Source organism: Babylonia areolata, chromosome 4 (genome assembly GCF_041734735.1).
Source record: "Babylonia areolata isolate BAREFJ2019XMU chromosome 4, ASM4173473v1, whole genome shotgun sequence".
Classification (NCBI taxonomy): domain Eukaryota; kingdom Metazoa; phylum Mollusca; class Gastropoda; order Neogastropoda; family Buccinidae; genus Babylonia; species Babylonia areolata.
Genome location: NC_134879.1, coordinates 32,963,434 through 32,983,285, shown reverse-complemented (window position 1 = coordinate 32,983,285; position 19,852 = coordinate 32,963,434). Strand labels below are relative to the sequence as shown.

At 40.1% G+C, this 19,852-nt stretch overlaps 2 protein-coding genes across 4 annotated transcripts; one reads left to right on the top strand and one right to left on the bottom strand.

Annotated features, from left to right (window-relative positions):
* Positions 1 to 42: 42 nt before the first annotated feature.
* On the bottom strand, positions 43 to 7,125 carry LOC143281089 (uncharacterized). 2 transcript variants are annotated; one of them, XM_076586030.1, is made up of 6 exons: positions 6,979 to 7,125; positions 5,846 to 6,015; positions 4,947 to 5,097; positions 3,608 to 3,722; positions 2,945 to 3,196; positions 43 to 870 (listed from the first exon to the last, which is right to left on the bottom strand). In XM_076586030.1, exons 2-6 carry the CDS (start codon positions 5,992 to 5,994, stop codon positions 494 to 496), a joined length of 1,044 nt encoding a protein of 347 aa, XP_076442145.1. In that variant the 5' UTR covers positions 5,995 to 6,015; positions 6,979 to 7,125; the 3' UTR covers positions 43 to 493. The 2 variants fall into 2 exon arrangements, with proteins under 2 accessions (XP_076442145.1, XP_076442144.1); XM_076586029.1 differs by having other exon boundaries at positions 4,884 to 5,097; positions 6,979 to 7,123.
* A 132-nt stretch (positions 7,126 to 7,257) lies between these two features.
* On the top strand, positions 7,258 to 19,442 carry LOC143281088 (uncharacterized). 2 transcript variants are annotated; one of them, XM_076586027.1, is made up of 4 exons: positions 7,258 to 7,340; positions 10,373 to 12,429; positions 12,902 to 12,994; positions 14,909 to 19,442. In XM_076586027.1, the coding sequence occupies exons 2-4, from the start codon at positions 10,624 to 10,626 to the stop codon at positions 16,256 to 16,258; spliced, it is 3,249 nt and encodes a 1,082-aa protein (XP_076442142.1). In that variant the 5' UTR covers positions 7,258 to 7,340; positions 10,373 to 10,623; the 3' UTR covers positions 16,259 to 19,442. The 2 variants fall into 2 exon arrangements, with proteins under 2 accessions (XP_076442142.1, XP_076442143.1); XM_076586028.1 differs by lacking the exon at positions 7,258 to 7,340 and adding an exon at positions 9,579 to 9,712.
* Positions 19,443 to 19,852: the final 410 nt, after the last annotated feature.

Below are 19,852 nucleotides of genomic sequence, written 5' to 3'. Positions count from 1 at the left end.
ATATATGTATGTGTGTGTGTGTGTGTGTGTACATGTGTGCAATTTTGAGTAGAAAAGCATAGACTTCAGACACTGTAAAAAGAATGTGGTAAATAATTTAATAATTAATGAACATTTTGACAATCGGTGCATGTCAAGATAATCATTTACATTAATCAGAGTGAAGTATGTATAAAAAATATATCTCTGTCTGTCTGTCTCTGTCCATCTGTCTCTCTCTCCATTTTTATAAACAATGTAAAAATACTGACCAGGCATATTAGGTGTACTTCTGAACAAGAAGATTCAATGTATCACCCACTCAAAGCCAATCTGTTTCTCTCCTCTTCATCTCACACAGTAAAAGAGATAGACACTATGGCCAGACTTTGGAATCTGGCAAACATGGACAAAACAAGACTACAGAAAAGGTGTATTCTTGACATTTTCTTATTGCAAACACACACACACACACACACACACAACACACACACACAAAAGCCTGAGCTAAACGTCACAAAACAGCTGACGATCTGTGAGATAGTTCACCATCCACATGAGAACACGCATGCTTGTGCAAAGCAGAGGCAGAGGTGTAAGAGGCGCCACACTGTTGGCAGACGAAGGCTTCCTTTCCCACAACATGCGTGCGTTCATGGCGCCGCAGGTGTGTTGAGTCCAGAAAGGCGGCACCACAGTCCCTGCACTTGAAAGGTTTGTCCCCCGTGTGGATGCGTTTGTGTACAGTCAGGTGGGCTGACTGCCTGAAGCTTTTTTGGCAGTGCGGGCATGTGTAGGGCCGGTGGCCGCTGTGCGAACGCAGGTGGATCTTAAGTCGGGTGCTGTGAGTGAAGGCTGCTCCGCAGTATTCACACTGGTATGGACGAACCCCTGGAAACAAAGCGTTTGTGCATGGATGAACATACTTAGAATTTCTGTGTCCATATTATATTCATGCGTAAGTTCAAATACACATGTTAAAGATGCATGTTAGGTTTCGGTGGGTTATGGAAACAAGAACATACCCAGCATGCACACCCATGAAAACAGAGTATGGCTGCCTTCACGGTGGGGTGAATAAACAAGACAGTCATACTTGTAAAAATATTAAATGTCTATGTGACAGTGTGTGTGTATGACTGAAACCTGATTGAATGACACAGGAAACAAAGCGCCCAATGGCAGCTGTCAGTTGGCTCTAACCAGGTAGGCAGCTTGTTGTGCAAATGACTTCCTGTTTGTAAAGCACTAGAGTTTGGTCTCTAATTGAAGATTAGCGCTATTTTAGTGTCCATGTCATCATCATCATCTATTCACTTAACAGAAAGGCTACTTAAAAGCAGGTGTGTTTTGGCAAACTTAAAAAAAAAAAAAAAAAAAGAGAGAATGTTCTAGAATTTTCTGTACATGTTCTTTACACTTGACAAAAAACAAAACAAAAAAACCCCAACAAAACACATAATAAAAGCATGTATATTTTTCAAAAATGTTTAAAAACAATAGATAAATTAAATTAAAAAAAAGAGAGATGATTTAAGTTATGCTGGCAGAATGTGGTACACTAGTAGTCTCCCACTGAATATTGTTACATGAACAGCTGTTTCACACACACACATGCCAGTGATTCAGTGTTTTATAAATGATAGGTGTGGTTTTTCATGGTTAAAAAAAAAAAAGGAAGAGCATCGACAAGAAAGCACCATGGCGATGAGTGGTACTCATTACACTGGCTGCATTCACTGCTGTTTGCCAAAAACATTTCACCATACCCCCAAGACAACTGGACAACTTTCTGTGTGGTCCTTGTGAACTCTGTTTTAGAAACATGCAACAGATAACATCTGTACCCCTCCCCCACACCCCATCACACACACACACACAAAGAGCAGAGAAAAAAAATGCAATCTGCAATGCCACGCTCTACAGTGTATTATAAATTCACAAGCACACACTCACACAAAACAAAGAGGACACTGCAATTAGCTAAAACACACACTTGCATAGGTAATGTAAATTACTGTATTTAGTTTTGTTGTTGCTTCATTGTACTCTTTCATACTGGAATATGCTATGTTGTGCTGCACTCCACTTCATCCTCCTGTGGCTAATACTACCAGCCTGAATTTCACACAGACATCTTTTGTGGCAAAAACTAGCTCAGTGCAGTAAGTTTTTAATTCCATAAGGGTGTCTAGCCACCCGCCTCACCAGTCCCAGAAGGGAGCGGTGGGAGTGCCAGTTTAGTCACCGGCACCCCGACCCTTAACAGGTTGTACTGGATTACAGGTTACCAGTAGCAGATCTAATGACCTGACCTGACCATGAGTAAGTACAATACAATGCAATACAATACAACACAACACAATAGATATCAGGTACACACCTGTATGCTTCCTCATGTGGCTGCTCAGCTTTGTGCTCTGGGTGAGGGTTCAACACTACACAACACTAGACAACACAACACAAAACACAACAGAACAACAAAATACAATACAACACAACACAAAAGATACAAACAATACACCTGTGTGCTTCCTCCTGTGGATGGTCAGCTTTGAGCTCCGGGTGAATGTACAACACAATACAACAGAACGCAACACAGCTCAATACAACACAACACAAAAGATACGGACTACACACCTGTGTACTTCCTCAGGTGGTTGGTGAGCTTTGTGTTACAGGTGAAGGTACAACACAATATGATACAATACATGTCATACACACCTGTGTGTTTCCTCATGTGGATGTCAGCTTAGTGCTGTGGGTGAAGGTACAACACTATACAACACTACACTAAACAATACAACACAACGCAATGCAACACAAAAGATACCAACAACACACCTGTGTGTTTCCTCATGTGGATGGTCAGCTTAGTGCTGTGGGTGAAGGTACAACACTATACAACACTACACTAAACAATACAACACAACACAATGCAACACAAAAGATACCAACAACACACCTGTGTGCTTCCTCATGTGGATGGTCAGTTTCGTGCTCTGGGTGAAAGCAGAGGGACACAGCTGACACTTGTAGGGTTTCTCTCCCCTATGCTGAACCATGTGCTGCTTCAGCACAGAGCCGACAGCGAAGGCCATTCCACACTGCTCACAGACGTAGGGCTTGTGGCCGGTGTGGGACCGCCGGTGGATGCTGAGACTGTGGGAGTGGGGGAAGCTTGCTCCACACGTGCTGCAGATGTAGGGTCTTTCTCCTGGAATGTTGGTGTGACTGTGATTTGAGTGGTGTTGTTGTGAAAGTGGTCATTAGAATAATAGTTTTTAAGAATTTAAATGTGCATGGACACACGTTTACACACACATAAAAAACACACACACACACACAAATATCAAACTACATAATTTAAAACATGCACATCAAAGTACTCAATTAAACACAGGCACATATAAAAGTAAATAATTAAACACACACACACACACACACACACACACACACATGCATCAAAGTATATAATTAAAGTCACTGTGCAAAATGTGTCCACAGCTGATATGACTTCCCCTACTGCTCCCTACTCTCCCCCCACCAAATCTCCCCATACACCCCCTTCCAGCCCCCAACCAACAATTCCCTCCCTTCCTTCCAAGCCACTAGTTCATAGTTATACCTGTGTGTTTTCGCATATGCACCTTCAAGGAAGCAGCCCGTGTAAAGGAAGAACCACAGACAGAACAAACACAGGATTTCTTTGTCTTCTTTGTCTTTCCTTTCTGCTGCTTCTCCTGCAACATGATAAACAAACACTGTTAGATTTGTGCAGCACTAATAATTATCAGAATAATAATCAAATCTTTGACATGTATTTTGCAGCCATGCAAGCACAATACTGAAAACAATGCAGGAAACATAATAAAGGAAACATTGGCACCACATCTGAAAAAATGAAAGTACTATTTTTGTCTCTTTTTGAGGTTTTTTTTCTTTTGTTTGTAATGGAAACACATAAAGCTTTGGATAAAAGACAATGAAATTTAGAACGAACAAACAGCAAGGAACATGAGAACAGTGATAAAGAAGATAACAGGGTTGATGAATTTATTTTGAAAAATAACTACATCGTTTGTCAGTGTTCCGAAGTCAATTTCCACTTGAAGTGAAGGACTGCCACATAAACATATCTCAAATAAGGAGGCATGATTGCACCACTCTTAATACTGCAGCCTTGGGGGCAAGATGGCCTTTGGAAACCATCCCAATGCTTACTGTCCAAGAGCCCTTTTGGTCAAGAGACTGGGGATGAACTTGGACAAGACACTCTCCTCTGTAATCAAATTCTAGCCCACATATTAGGGACAGCAACTGCCTCCTCTGGTGATCTGATGGCCACAGTCGGTCATGACTATTAAATATAATAAAAAAACCCACACATAATCATACTATAAATAACTCACCTAAAGTGCACTGATTTGGGATTCAGATAAATTTTTTGGTAATGTTCACTGATACAGACTTAATTCAGAGCAAATTTGTCCTTTGAGAATGACTACACAGAATTACAGATGAATAGGGGGAAAGTATGGAAGTGGGGCAAAGTAATATTACAAAATTCAGTCAAAGAGTAAAAGGTTTAAAGTTCCATAGTCTCTTACAGCCATAGGTGCAGTGAATTCATATCCACTGTGTCTAGGGCTTGGCACAGGAAGGTGGGACCCTGATCCTTTCCTGCAGCTTTAACCTTCCCTGACCAAATTTTGGGTATTCACACCTGGAAGGAGTGAGTAAAATAAGAGTAATGTGCCTTTCCCGAGGACACACCATGCCAAACAGCCTCAAACACTGATCACTAGTGAACACTACATCAGAAGTCCCATGCCTACTCCGTCATTGTGCCTCAAACAGCGCCACCCTCCAAAATATCAACCGAAGACACAATCGCTGCTCACCTGAGCTTCATTTCCAAATGGAGAACTCTGTGGAATCTGTGGATCTTGGACTTCTTCTTTCACCTTTTTGTTTGTCCCGGCCTCTGCAGTGTATGACTGCAGGTCTGCTGAGCACCTTTCTGTGTCACACTTGGCACAGGACAGCAGCGACTGACATCGACTGCACTTTGCATGTGAAAATTGATCACTGCCATTCCTGTACGTTTTCTCAAAGCTGTCACACACACACACACACACACACACACACACAGACTTTTTAAACTTTACATGGGAAACTGTCTACATAAGTAAAAAATCATAATTTCATTCATTATTCATTAAATGATTAAGAAATTATTTCAGAATCAGAATAAATAACTTTACCAAAAAAATTGTGACACAAAGGTAAAATGAAAAGTGCAAATCCCTGACAGTAGGTCATATATATACTGCCCCTCCAAAGTCTACATGAAAAAAAAAACCCTCCACAAAACAATAATAATATCAATTAAAAGAAAATAAGGCCAAGCATTGTACAATGTACAATATTATATACTGTAATTCTTTATACTCCACAAAATTACATTACAAAATTACACTGCATAACAACAAGGTGATGTGATGATTATAAGACAATCAGGGATGATGTGATGGCAAGCAACACAGAATGCCACAACTTACTGCATGTAAAAGAAAACAAATCCATAAACAAAATCTGCAACTGAAAGCTCTAAGACTTATGATTACAAAAAAAGAAGAAAAAATCAACATATAAAAATTCAAGCCAACAATCAAAATTGAAACATACTAAAAGCTCATTCAGTGACTCAAAGAAATATGTTTAAAAAGGTAAATTTAAGAAAATCTGTATGTTCCAAAATCAAAACACATTTAAAAGAAAGAGAAAGAGAGAGAAAATCTGATGATACATATAACATCAAAAACAAAACAAAAGAAAGCATGGAAACAAAACCCCAACTAACTGAAGCAGCAAAAAGCAAGCAATTTCTGTGTCACTTGTCAAATGGCATGTCAGACCCACATGACGCCACCGCTGGAAAGCGTGGAAGTCAAAGTTCAGTTCCCATGTTGTGTTGGTAGAAAACCTCTCTGACACCGCTTTTTGCTCCATACTTTTGCGCCCACAATTTTCCTGCACATAAACAGTTAAAATGGGAAAGCGTTACAAGCATGTATGTACCCGAGAGCACACACACACACACACACACAAGATACACGCACAGATTTAGTAGATAAAGGAGAAAGAGAGGGCAACAGTGATACAGATGGTATGGGGAGTGAGGAGGGGGGAGGAATTGTGTCCCAACCTTTGTGTGCAGTTGCCTGAATACCACTCTGCTTTAATAAGTATGCTGTTGTATATATTCCATCCCTAAAACTAAAGGCATGCCGATCATGCATGTGCTATGGGCACAGGGCTTTCAGATTCATGGGTGTTGGACGTAATTAATAGCCGATCAAGTGATGAGAGTACTGGACTTTCAATCCTCGGGTCCCTGGTAAAATCCAGACTGCATCTGGAGGGCTCAGAATGGAGATATTTCTGACGTTCCAGGTCAACATGTATGCAGACCTGCTATATTAGATATTGTCTGAAACCCCTTCATCTGTGTACATACACATGATGTATACAAAACATCAAGTTTTTTTGTGTTTTTTTATGCATGTTGAATATCCTTTAATCTATGTCAGAGTTCCATAGGTTGTGGAAACATGAAATACCCTGCAGAGTATGTCTACCTAATAGTTTGGTGAAAAACAGCATGTTGCAGTCAGCAGCAGCAGCAGCTTATCAACTGTTATCAATTTGACTGGACCAGTGATGCACAGTCTTATCAAAGAGGTTGTAGTTTGTGACCGCACTAAACTTAAAACTCTTCACAAAAGCTGTCTGTATGTCAAATCAGGCGCTTTGGGTGCAACAGAATACCAAAACAATGTGTGTAAGCAAGATATAAGCTTGAATGAATGTAATTTACTTCCAGGTATCCGACCGTGTACATTGTGTATGTAAGACAGTTATAATCATTATTGACTAACAAGGTCAGTGCGGCTGTGGTCTTACACGGACTCAGGCCGACCGACTGACCCATACCTAGTTCCGGACAGGTGATGTGAATCGATGTGAATCAATGAATCCTAGTCTTCAAGCCGATGCTTACACACACATCCGCATTGGCATGTGCCGCTGTTGCAGACGCCAATTCTGAAGACCTAGCAGTTTTAGCTTCGTAAATTTATCAACCAAAGAGCCAGCAGATCACAGCTTCGTTCACGTCGTCTCATTTGGAGAAGGCCCAAAATTACATGTTTGATTTTTCTTGCTTTCATAAAGACTGGAATTTAACTTCATTCGAAAAAAGCAAAATAAAAACAAAAACAAAAGGTGACAGGAAGTTACGCCATTTTACGTTTGCAGATCATTGCTCTCTAGGGGAGGATGCTTTCAGCAAACAAGTGAGTTATTGTTTTTGTCTTTGTTGCTTATAAATTTGTCAGGGTGCATCGATCAGAAGGATCGATCACATTATAGTCAGAATATTCGGTCGAAATGGAATAGAAACACTCCTGCATGTGTCTTTTTAGTCCTATTTTTAGAATGGATTTAACAAGCGCATTTGACAACCACGGCGGACACCCCCTCAGATTGCATGTGGACCACGACGGTGTTTGATAGAGTGCATTTCAATGAATAGCAGATACCCTGCTATATGACATGCTGTTAATGAGGCACAATCCAGTGCGTGACAGTGACAACAGGCATTCACAGGGATCCGTGCTTAGGTCATGCTTGTTCTGTTCTTTGGAATATAGTAGAAGTATGAATAGGAGGTCAAGGCATTATGCACATGCACACAATTAGACCAGCTTAGAGACTGGCATACGGCGTGGGCCACAGATCCAGACATCTAAAATGATAGTTACTTCTGTGGTGAAGAAAAATCAAAAAGATATCAACCAAACAGACTTTGAGCCACACAGCTCAAACAACCAGACCATCTAAAACACTTACAGAACAGATCAACAGGCAAACCAATACACAGGTAGAAAAAACACAATGGATAGATCCATGACAGTGACACAATTGCAGTATACACACACATGCACACATGGTATAGTATTACATAAGTTGACATGTGCAATAGGTGAGTGGTTACATTTTTGGACTTTTAATCTGAGGGTTCAGGATTCAGTCCCGGTATCAGCATCTGGTGGGTTATGGATGGATATTTTAAATGTCCCAGGTGTGTTTGCATATATGCCAATCTGTAAGTGCTGTAGCTCCCTTTATGTCTGTATATATACATGCAGAAATCAAGTGTGCTTATTAATGTTCCTGTAATCCATGTCAGTATTTAGTTATGGAAACACCACCACAAATATACCCAATGTGTATACCCTAAAAAAATGCAGTATAGCTGCGTAGTAACACAGGATAAAAACAGTTATATACATAAAACCGTAGTCATAGATGAATTCAAGTGTATTTTGAAGTTGTGGCCCATGAATGCAGAAAGAAGTTAAGAACTAAGAAAATTACCTGAGTCCACTTATCAGCCAAGAGAGCTCTATAAACTTATACCAAGAGCTGAAAGTGCTGTTTTAGGTCCATGTACACAGAGGAATAAAGAGATGCCACAGAGTCGTGCCACCAAGGGGCGTTGGCACAAAGAAACTTTTGCAGAATGATGTGCTCTCATTTTGAATATATTTTACATTTTTGTTTAAATATTCATCTGGACATTACAACAGACATGGAAACATTTATGATAACGAAAAGTAGAAAAAAATAGTAATAATGTATGAAGGAAACAAGAGAAACTAGGGTATATCAAAATTGTTATTTAAAGAAAATAGTAATAAAATACACTAAATGTATTAAAAAAAAGAAAAGAATATAGATAGATACATGGATAGATAGATAAATATTCCTTACTTTATTTTGTATCTATATAGAAACCATAATTGTAATAAAATGATCCTGAAAAAAGTTTTTTCTAGGCTATAAACTCTTCTGTTGTATATCTATATTCTAGTTATTATTAAATCTTTGCAGAACGGCATAGTTTTGTTTAACTTGCATAGGTACAAGTACTGTTGTGTTAAGCAAGCAATAAGATGAAGTAAAAGGTAGGATCAATGGCTATATTTTTTCAAGACCAAGAATGACAAGTTGCTCAGTTATATTCAGATTCTGAATATGTTTGATATCTTTCATTCATTATTCATTATATTCATAATTGCATGCCAGAAACGTTGAGTAATGCGCTGCCATAGCATATGTTTTATACTGTCTTTCATTTTATTACAAAAACTGCATAGACCACTGTATATTACCCCCACCTCTTTTAATATAACATTTGTTCCCAGACATTTGTGATTGATTCTCAACTGAAACCATTTCAGTTTTACATTAAAAAAAATCTTACTAATAATAAATTAAAAAAATTCATATGCCATGATATAGAAAACATTTTCCAATCACTTACAACATTAATTGATGAAGTTTTTCATCCAAATGTAAACAGCATTGTGGATGGATACCATTGTCAATCAGTATGTCATGATACAAGTTTGAGCCTTTAGATACAGATGTTAACTTATTGAACAATTTAGTTATGTTCAAACATTTCTTCTTCTTCTTCTTTTGTAGGCTGCAACTCCCACGTTCACTCATACGAACATGAGTGGGCTTTTATGTGTATGACTGTTTTTACCCCACCATGTAGACAACCATCTCCGTCTTCAGGGGGGTGGGGGTGGGTGCATGCTGGATATGTTCTTGTTTCCACAACCCACCCACTGTCGTGGATTGCAGGATCATTAACGTGGGTATTTGATCTTCTGCTTTTGTATACACATGAAGGGGGTTCAGGCACAAGCAGGTCTGCACATATGTTGACCTGGGAGATCGGAAAAATCTCCACCCTTTACCCACCAGGCACCATTACCGAGATTCAAACCTGGGACCCTCAAATTGAAAGTCCAATGCTGTAACCACTTGGCAATTGTGCCTGTCAAAAAACATTTTAAAATTTCTATAGTTATTTTTGTATTTTTCAAATATACTCTTTTATTGCTGACTTAAAATAAAAATTTAGGTCAACATTATATTTACATTTGAATTCCTCGTAACAAAGAAAATTTCCATTTTCAAGCAAAAAATGTGCTATTCAATATACTGCTTTGCCTCAGGACGATTAGATTTTAGAACAACCTCTGTAAATTGAGAAAGTGAGAGAAAAAAGTACAGGTAGTGATGACAGTGATACCAGGTAGTAATTACAGAACATTGTTATCCTTTATCTTTTTTGACGCATGATACTAATAACATCAGTCACTGTGCAGTGTGTATATCAGTCTGTGTGTGTGTGTGTGTGTGTGTGTGCAGTGCTTGATGTTTTTTCTGTCTTCATTTAGGTTAGAGCTAACTCACAAATGATTTGCAAAGGAACTTTGACTTCACCTTGATTGTGTTTCTGTTCCAGATGTTGATATTTCTTGTCAGCTGCCTGTATTAACAGAGATGGCAAATATCTGACCCATGGTGTTCATAGAGAAGTGAAGTGTTGCAGTGTAACACTAACAGTGCAGTGGTCAAATCAAGGCTGTGCACTGTTTAGTAATACAACTTCTTACCGTATTATTTAAAATAAAATTTAAAAAACTTTTTTTTTTTTAAAGAAGCTTTGTTAACATTCCAGTTTCCTTGCTTGATGAAAAAGTAGACTCCAAAAGCATGGAATCTGAAGATGAAAGACTGTTCACAGAAGAGGCTTTTCACTCTCACAGTGTTGCTTCAAGAAGCAGTCTTCCTAGCATCGAGCCAGAGCAAGAGTTTGGAAAAGTTTCTTGTCATTTGCTTGAGGCCAGGAAAGGTGATGCTGGCAGAGACACTATGTCGCTTGTCAGTGGCAGAGATCCTATTTCTTCGACACAAGAAGTGATTGACGCTGCCTATAGTGATCAAGGAGAAGAACAAAAATCATTGTGCTCAGCCAAACCAGATGATCAAAACCCAAATAACCATATGGGAGCATTTTCAGAGTCAGCCCGTGTATCAGATGTTGGCAGTGGTGAAAAGGAATCTGGGGATGTCTCTAATGTTCCAGTTCATGGGAGTGACACATGTTGTGAAAGTGGAGACAGGATCAGAAATCAGCAGGAGCAGACACCATCCATGCTTGGACCCACCGGCCTTGTTCAGCCTGCAGTTCCTCATAATGATGACCACAGTGCAACAGTGGCAGTTCTCACAGAAAATGGTTCGCATGACATTGCTAACAGTAATAAGCAGACTGATCATGCAGCTGTAAATCCAGTTCCCAGTCACAATGTTCAGGTTCACAGTGTATTTGTATCACTGAACGGTTCATCACCTGGAGATGGTATTCCCCTGTTAACAGTTAGTGAATCATCTGACAGCATTACTTCATGTGCAGATGTGAACAGTGTGCAGATCACACCTGTCCTGTCTACAGGTGATGCAGCAGAAGACCAAATGCCCGTCACTTGTCAGTCATCTGACAATATTACATCATGTGCAGATGTAGACAGTGTGCAGATTACACCTGTCCTGTCTACAGGTGATGAAGCAGAAGATCAAATGCCTGCCACTGCTGTCGCTGAATATGACACTGGTCAGGGACACACAGTTCAATCACACCTTTCATCAGAAAAATGTGCCACAGATCACTTCATTGAAAACTCCATGGAAACTCTGCCAGACACTTCTGCTGCAATGGATGGTGAGATTATTCAGTCTTGTCACTCATCTAAGTTGTCAGTTGTTCCAACAGGAAATGCTCACAATGAATCAAGTCCTGTAACAGCAGACTCAGAACTATCTTCAGTGAGGGTCAAAGATGAACCACTAGACACAGGCTATCAACAAGCCCTGATGCAAAATGAACAAAGGACTTCTCTCAACAAAAAGTCTATCAAGCATTCGCAGACTGCCAAAGTCACTGACAGTAGCAGGTCAGATGTCATCACTACTGTCAACAAGGAAGGGAAAAAACGGCGTGTGCGGATCGTTGTGGTCAAAGGAGAATGGAGAAAGCCAAAGGCAAAAGCCAAACAGCAAAACCTGACCAGTGCTGTGAGGCAAGACATGAGGCAGATCACGCTCAGTCACACCCAGAGGCCAGCGTCTACGTTCAGGTCAGATTCTTCAGCCTTCCCTACTGCTCTTTTCCGCAATGTTCATATCAAGACCGAGCCAGTGGATAGTGACTACCCTGACATTGACCCTCTCGACATCATGGACTCGCAACAACCAGCCATATCCTCATCAAGCAGAACAAGTTCACAGCAAAGAACCATTCCTGAACCTGGTACCGCTTCACAACAAACTCTGTGTCAGACTCCCACTTTCACAGAAACTGGTACAAGGTCTTCTGCCACTTCATCCTCTTCCACCAGCCATTTTTCCCAGAGGATGGGACAGAGGGAAAGGGGAAGAGAACAAATGTTTTTGGCCAACGCATCATCTGCCTCCACCGCATCTGTGAAGACTGACAAAACCCTCCCAGAGAAGAGTGCAGTGAGTATTGATCTGAGCAGTTTATAGTGCAGTCTGATGTGGGTCTGTTGACTGAATAGTTCTATAATTAATTATTTTGAGGTTACACACTGTGGGTTAGTCTGTGTCTTTTTTGTCTTTTTTTTTTTGCACACGCATGCACGTGCGCATGCGGGCGCACACACACACATACACACATAGAGGGGCGCATGCATGCACACACACACCCACCCCACACACACATACACTGACACACACAATCCACACACACACACACACACACACACATACAAACACAGAGAGAGAGAGAGAGAAGCATAATTCTTTTTCTGTTGTGTTTGTTTTCATTGCTCTTAGAGAATTGGTATGTTTTCAGTTGTTGTTAGTATTTTTTTTGGTTTTGTTTTTTGTTTGTTTGTTTTTTTTTAAATGAATTTTGGTTGTTGGTAATTCTTTTTTTTTTTAAATTAAATCTTTGATATCTGTTATGCAGGAGTCTAGAATCCAACCTTGTGGTGTCAGGCTGAGGAAATTGCCGCCACAAATTTTGGTATCAGGGATGGTGAATTTAAAGACAGATCCACAGGTACTGAATCCATGTTTCTCATAAACTTTTGACTGACATGTATACAGAATAAGTCATTTTTCCCAATCTGTTTTGGTGTTATGACCATATGCATGTGTGTGTCTGTGTGTGTGTGTTTATGTCCATCGGTGGTAACCTTTAAATTTGGCATTTTCTCAGCAACCTTAAGTGGTAGAAAAACCAAACTTTGTCATAGAACCATTATTGAATCTTTGAAGACAAGCTAGACGTTGCCCTGTATCTGTTATTCCTGGGAAGCCACCGAGTTGATTTCTGAAATGTGAGGGTTGCTTGTGTGGTCACTTTTGATCACATGACCACTGCAGCAGTAACACAGCATTTTATCAGAAGAATAACTTTGTTGTGGTACAGACTTAATATAGGTAAAGGCACTCCCGTTATGATATTGTATCACATTATTGCAGTATCTTGTATGTCATTGAATGTATGATGTTCGTCCAATAGTTTGTACTGCTGGGTGGTATCTGATAACCCTAGTTGACTCACTTGTGTAAACAAAGTGAGTCTATGTTTTAACCCGGTGTTCGGTTGTCTGTGTGTGTGTCTGTGTGTCCGTGGTAAACTTTAACATTGACATTTTCTCTGCAACTACTTTGTCAGTTGACACCAAATTTGGCATAAAAATAGGAAAAATTCAGTTCTTTCCAGTCATCTTGTTTAAAACAATATTGCGCTTCTGGGATGGGCACAAAAAAAAAAAAAAAGAATGAAGCCTAATTATATGCAAACTGCATTTACTGTTATATTTATATTTTTTGTATTCTCTAAACTTGGCACTTTGATCTGATATTCTGACCCAACAGCTAGAGCAGTCATTATTATCATTTTTTGTTCAAACAGGAACTTCTTTTGCTAAGCATGGAAGTTTTATTTATTTTGCAAACGTTTTGGTGCAGATAGTAAAAAAAGGGAAATTACTCTGTAATGCTAGTGGAGTTAATTTGCTTTAAACTGATCTTTCTCATCTTAAACATTACATTTTGAAACAAGAGAGGCAAGGCCTTCAAGACTCACTTGTGATGCACTTAAAAAAAAAAATCCAAAAAAATCCAAGCTTTTTATGTATTGAGTATAATTTAAAAATGTAATGTTTAAGATGAGAAAGATCAGTTTAAAGCAAACTAAGTTTCCCCAGCAGAGTAATTTCCCATGTTCTACTCTCTACACCAAAACGTTTGCAATAAATAAAACTTCCATGCTTAGCAAAAGAAGTTCCTGTTTGAACAAAAAAATGATAATAATGACAGATCTTTTGTTGCCTTTCTTGTTTTTTCATTGACATACTGGAGACAGTTAATGTGAGACAACCCAAATTGATACACCATGCTCTCTAGTATGGTGAAGAGCGATTACATATTTCATTAAATTTTATCTAAGTTTGTTCTCTCCGAAAATAAACCTGAGACTTGACAGTCCTATAAACAGTGACATATTGCATCATTTCCTATGTTTCATTGCATATCTTCCACTTCCAATGATATGTTTTTGATTGTAAATTGAGTACTTTTTGAACTGGTCACGGTTGTCACCACTTAATTTATTTTAAATTGTTTTCATTATTCCTTTGAAATAAACTAGCAAGAAAGCTTAATATGAATGTGTGCGTGCGCGCGCGCGCCCGTGCGCGCGTGTGTGTGTGTGTGTGATCTTTGTTCTCATGCATGTATATATAATGTCAGGTGACTTACTTCGGATATTTAAGTGTATACTCTCTTCAAGCTGTACAAGGGGAACTCACTTGCTGGTTTAAGATCTGTAAGACATTCAGTGTTAGTTCACCTAACAATTGCTGTTCTCCATGAACTGTTAGTGTAGGTATGTTAATCACTTAATGTGTCTGTACAATATGAATGTTTTTTATTCAAACTGTTTGGTTTCTTTCTGTTTCTTAAGCTCCTCCAAGATGCTGCTGTATCCACAGTCACATCCAGTCTTGTTGGCAGGCGACCACATGACGGCAGTCGTCCCTGGGAATGCGAGGTGTGTGGGAAAACCTACAAAACCAAGTCTGCCAGAACCCAGCACTACAAGGTTCACAGTGGACTTCGGGAGCATGTGTGCTCTGTCTGTGGCGCCGACTTTGCCTACAAAAGTGTATTGACATCACACTATCGCTTCGTCCATCTGAAGGAGAAGCCGCACGAGTGTCCCGTGTGTGGGAAACGTTTCGGCTGGTCCTCGCACCTGGCCACGCACCTGAGCCGACACTACGAGGACAAACCCTACACCTGCCCCATCTGTCACCGCCAGTTCAACCGTTTCTACATCAAGAAGCACTTGGACACACACTCTGACAAGAGAGCGTTCCACTGCACAGTCTGCAAGGCCAGGTACAAGTCTAAGAAGGCTCTGCAGGAACACGAGAAGGTTCACTCTGGCCACAGGCCGTTCAGATGCCACATCTGTGGCCTGCAGTTCCCCTACAGCTCCTCCCTGGTGGCCCACATGCGCACGCACACAGGGGAGCGACCCTTCGCCTGCCACAAGTGCCCCTCCACCTTCACACAGTCCACCCATCTCAGGACCCACCTGAGGGGCGTGCACAAAATCAAGAACTTTCCGTCTCGCAGGGGAAGGGAACTGGTGGAGAGGGTGTTTCCCATGCCACCGAGCAGCATCAGTCAAGATCCTGTTGAGCTGATGAGACACACCTTGAACCAGGTGGAGCGTCTGGGTAAGAAAGTTTTGGTGAAGAATCAGGACAAGCCACTGACAGCTGCAGAAGATTCTCACAGTGTTCAGTGTTACAGCACATCCAGAACCAAGCATGTTCAAATAAAAAAAGAATCAAAAAGGCCAAATACCTCAAGAAAAGGCTTCAAAAGGCATGGAAGAGACAGGTTTCTTGCTCAGAAGCATGCAGGAACAGAGAAATCAGGTGCTGTACCTTTTGATGATGATGCACCTTACTCGGACAGTACTTACAGCTCCAGTGTTCGAAGCCAGAAGAAAACAGCTGGTAGAAAAGCTAAGAGAGGTCGCTTTGGTTCAAGTAAATTGGAAAGACACCATGAAAACGAACTTTACAATGAGGGAGCTGAAGAAAAGGAACAGAATTCCAGTAAACGGGCAAGACTTGAAGCGGATGAAGAATCTGATTATGATGTTGTTGGAGACAATGAATGTGATGAAGACATTCTGGAAGCCAATGCCACACCAGCCACAAGAAGTGTGCAGTCAGGGTGTGTTTTGAAATTCAACTTTAGGGGAGGGAAAGGGGACAGAGGGTTGGCTGGAAAATGATGGCTAGTTTCTTCAAGGGCTTGATTTCTTCAGAGGGGTTCTGAGTTCTGAGAGAAAATTCAGATTTGTCCACTTATGTAAACCATGCATACAGTCATTTGGGTTGAGAGGTGCTGTGCCTTTGTTTGGTTGTTTTTGTTTTTTTTCCCCCTTTTTTCTCTTCCTCTCTTTTTTCTTTTCTTACCTTATTTAATTCTTTGTTTGTTCTCTTTTGTATCTTTCATTTTTTAAGTCTTTTTAACTTATTGTCTGAACTGATTCTAAAAGGCAAGTTTGGGATGGGAAAGACGTATTTTTGATTTATTTATATCCTATTCTTCTCTTTCTTCTACCTCAACTCTATGAACAGTCGTTTGGGCACCATGCAAGAAAACTGTTCACTAGATTTCTCTGTGTCTGTCAGTTGTGTGTCAAAGGATATGATCTCTGTAAATCGTTGGTAACCTCTAGGAAGAGTGTAAATCAAATGGACCTTCTAACACTGTGTATTTGTTATGACTGATGATTTTCCATCAGAAAAGATTTGTGTTTTAGGGCTGCATGCTTTATTACTTTATGTTACATTCTTGTGGCAAAGGATTTCAGTGTGACATTGGGACTGCTGTTTCAGAGTGTTGTGAGAACTATACAACACCCCTCCCCCTGTCTGTGTGTGTGTGTGTGTGCGCGCGTGCGTGCGTGCGTGTTGTGTGTGTGTGTGTTTGCCTATCAAAGTGAATTTTCGACAGAGTTGAATTGCCACAGATCGCTTATGTACAGGTATAATATATATTTTGCCAAGGGTTTTTAAAGTCATGTACAAGTACTCTGTCCATAGGACCTTGACTAGCTAATATCAAATAAATTGTTATTTCTCATGTCCAAAAACAGAATATGACACCCACACCATCTATGATTCTATCTGATGGAGGTGGAAAGAAGGAAAAAGACAGTCCCAGATTTCAGTTTGTTTCTCAATATTTGATTTGTTTATTTGCTTCAAATTTTAGGTATGCATTAAATCCCCTTAAGCATTCTGTTATATTGCATATCTTCTGTGTTTAAAATTTCAGTTTGATTCATTATTCTTTGAGATCTTAAAAAAAAAGAAAAGAAAAAAAAGTATGTTTGTTTTTTCAGTGTTAACCTTCGCTGGCTATCGTGGGTCGTACACGACACAGAAGGGTACAAAAACGCAAATATCTCAGCCAATTCTTAATATTTTTCTACGAAATTTCAGAAATGCTTCCTACACCTAAAAGGCCAACTTTTGCCAAAAAATGAAGAAAAAAAAATCAGTAATTAATTAATGAGTAATTAAAGGTGGCGTTTTAACTACACACGGGCGCTTGTGTGGGTCGTGTATGACCCATGCTGTTTAAAGAGGAAAAAACGTGGTCACCTCTCGAAAGCTCATGTGGGTCATGCACGACCCATACCTTTTTAATAGTGATTTCAGAAGGTTTAATTTGCAATTAGTGAAGGAAAATAAAAAAGTTTTACTTTCAATAGCCTCACTACCCCACTACTCTCCCACTACCCCCCACCCCCCTCACTCCCCCTCCCCCCCACTCCGTCCCTTTCGCCTGTCTTCAGTTATAACCCCCTTCCATCCCTTTCTCTGACAGCATGTACCTGTGTGACTGAATATCTTTGATTGTGCGTGTACAGGATGCTACGAGTCATCTCTCTCTCTCTCTCTCTCTCTCTCTCTGTGTCTCGCTGTCTGTCTGTCTGTCTGTCTCCCTGTCTCTCTCTGTCTCAGTCTCTTTCTCTCTGTCTCAGTCTCTCTCTCTCTCTCTTTTTCTCTATCACTGTGTGCATAAGTAGGGTTTGTATGTATGTGCATGTGGTGTTATGCGTTTGTGTGTGTGATCAGTTGTGTGTGCCTGTGTGTGTGTATGTGTATGTGCGTGTGTGAAAGCGGTGAGCATGTGTTTCTTCTGAGTTTATGGGTTTGTGTGAGTCTGTTTGTGCGTGTGCGAGCGCATGTGTGTGTAATCAGTTGTTACAATATGTTTTCCTTTTCTATATTTTGTTATAAGCTTTGTAGGATTATACAGGTTTTTGTCTCTTTACAAAGTATGGGTCATGCACGACCCACACAAGCTTTGGAGGAATATACAGGTTTTTGTCTCTAAAAGGTATGGGTTGTGGACGACCCACATGAGCTTCCATGTTTAGTCAAAAGCAACAGCAGTGTGGGTCATGGACGACCCACATGAGCTTCCGTGTGTAGTCAAAAGCGACAGCCAGCGAAGGTTAAAGTGTTTCTTATTGGACTACTGTTGTTTTCTTTTCTTTGATATGAAATAAGAAAAATAAGTCACAGATCGGGTGTCTCGTGCCTCTACTGTTGGCTGGCTGTGTTACTTTGTTTGCTTTACAAAACTCTTACACTGCCCCTGTCTTTTCGGTTTTCCTCTCTCTGTGAGTGAATATGTGTTTGTGTGTGCCAGTGTGTATGTCCACTTTTTCTCTCCACACAACACACACACACTCGCACACATACACGCATGTGCGCACATACATGAACATGTGTGCGCACACACACACACACAAACATGCACAAGCACACACACTTTGATGATGTCTGTATGGATGTACTTTTGTGATGTTTGTCTGAATGTACTGCTTCAGTGAGGTCTAAATGAATGTACTAGGGTGATGTCTGTATGGATGTACTGCTTAGGTGATGTCTGTATGAATGTACTGCTTTGGTGATGTCTGTATGAATGTACTTTCGTGATGCCTTAATGAATGTATGTTGGTGATGTCTGTATGAATGCACTGCTTTGGTGATATATGTATGAATGTACTGCTTTGGTGATGTCTGTATGAATGTACTGCTTTGGTGATGTCTGTATGAATGTACTGCTTTGGTGATGTCTGTATGAATGAACTTTCATGATGCCTGAATGAAGGTGTGTTGGTGATGTCTGTATGAATGCACTGCTTTGGTGATGTCTGTATGAATGTACTGCTTTGGTGATGCCTGAATGAATGTATATTGGTGATGTCTGTATGAATGTACTGCTTTGGTGATGTCTGAATGAATGTATATTGGTGATGGCTGTATGAACGTACTTTGGTGATGCCTGAAAAAATGTATATTGGTGATGTCTGTATGAATGTACTGCTTTGGTGATGTCCATATGAATGTACTTTGGTGATATCTGCCAGGTTGTACTTTGGTGATGTCTGTATGAATTTACTTTATTTCTGTATGGATGTACTTTGCTGATGTCTGTATTGATGTACTTTGGTGATGTCTTTATGAATGTACTTTATTTCTGTATCGATGTACTTTGGTGATGTCTCTATTGATGTACTTTGGTGATGTCTGTATGAATGTACTGCTTTGACGATGTCAATATCTGAATGTACTGCTTTGGTGATGTCTATGTGAATGTATTTTGGTGATGTCTGCCTGGATGTACTTTGGTAATGTCTGCCTGGGTGTATTTTGGTTATGTCTTTGTGAATGCACTGCTTTGTTGATGTCTGTATGGATGTACTGTTTTGGTGATGTCTGTATGAATGTGCTTTGATGATGTCTGTCTGAATGTACTGCTCTGTTGATGTATGTATGAATGTACGTTGGTGATGTCTGTA

What these genes read in the sequence shown, in the direction of transcription:
- LOC143281089 (XM_076586029.1), bottom strand. Translation starts at nt 5,994, where the DNA reads ATGGAGCAAAAAGCGGTGTCAGAGAGGTTTTCTACCAACACAACATGG. An exon ending in GCATATGCGAAAACACACAG is followed by an intron (nt 3,197 to 3,607) that starts GTATAACTATGA and finishes CCAACATTCCAG; the next exon opens with GAGAAAGACCCTACATCTGC. An exon ending in CCACATGAGGAAGCACACAG is followed by an intron (nt 871 to 2,944) that starts GTGTGTTGTTGG and finishes CTTTGTTTCCAG; the next exon opens with GGGTTCGTCCATACCAGTGT.
- LOC143281088 (XM_076586027.1), top strand. Translation starts at nt 10,624, where the DNA reads ATGGAATCTGAAGATGAAAGACTGTTCACAGAAGAGGCTTTTCACTCT. An exon ending in CCCTCCCAGAGAAGAGTGCA is followed by an intron (nt 12,430 to 12,901) that starts GTGAGTATTGAT and finishes TCTGTTATGCAG; the next exon opens with GAGTCTAGAATCCAACCTTG. An exon ending in ATTTAAAGACAGATCCACAG is followed by an intron (nt 12,995 to 14,908) that starts GTACTGAATCCA and finishes CTGTTTCTTAAG; the next exon opens with CTCCTCCAAGATGCTGCTGT.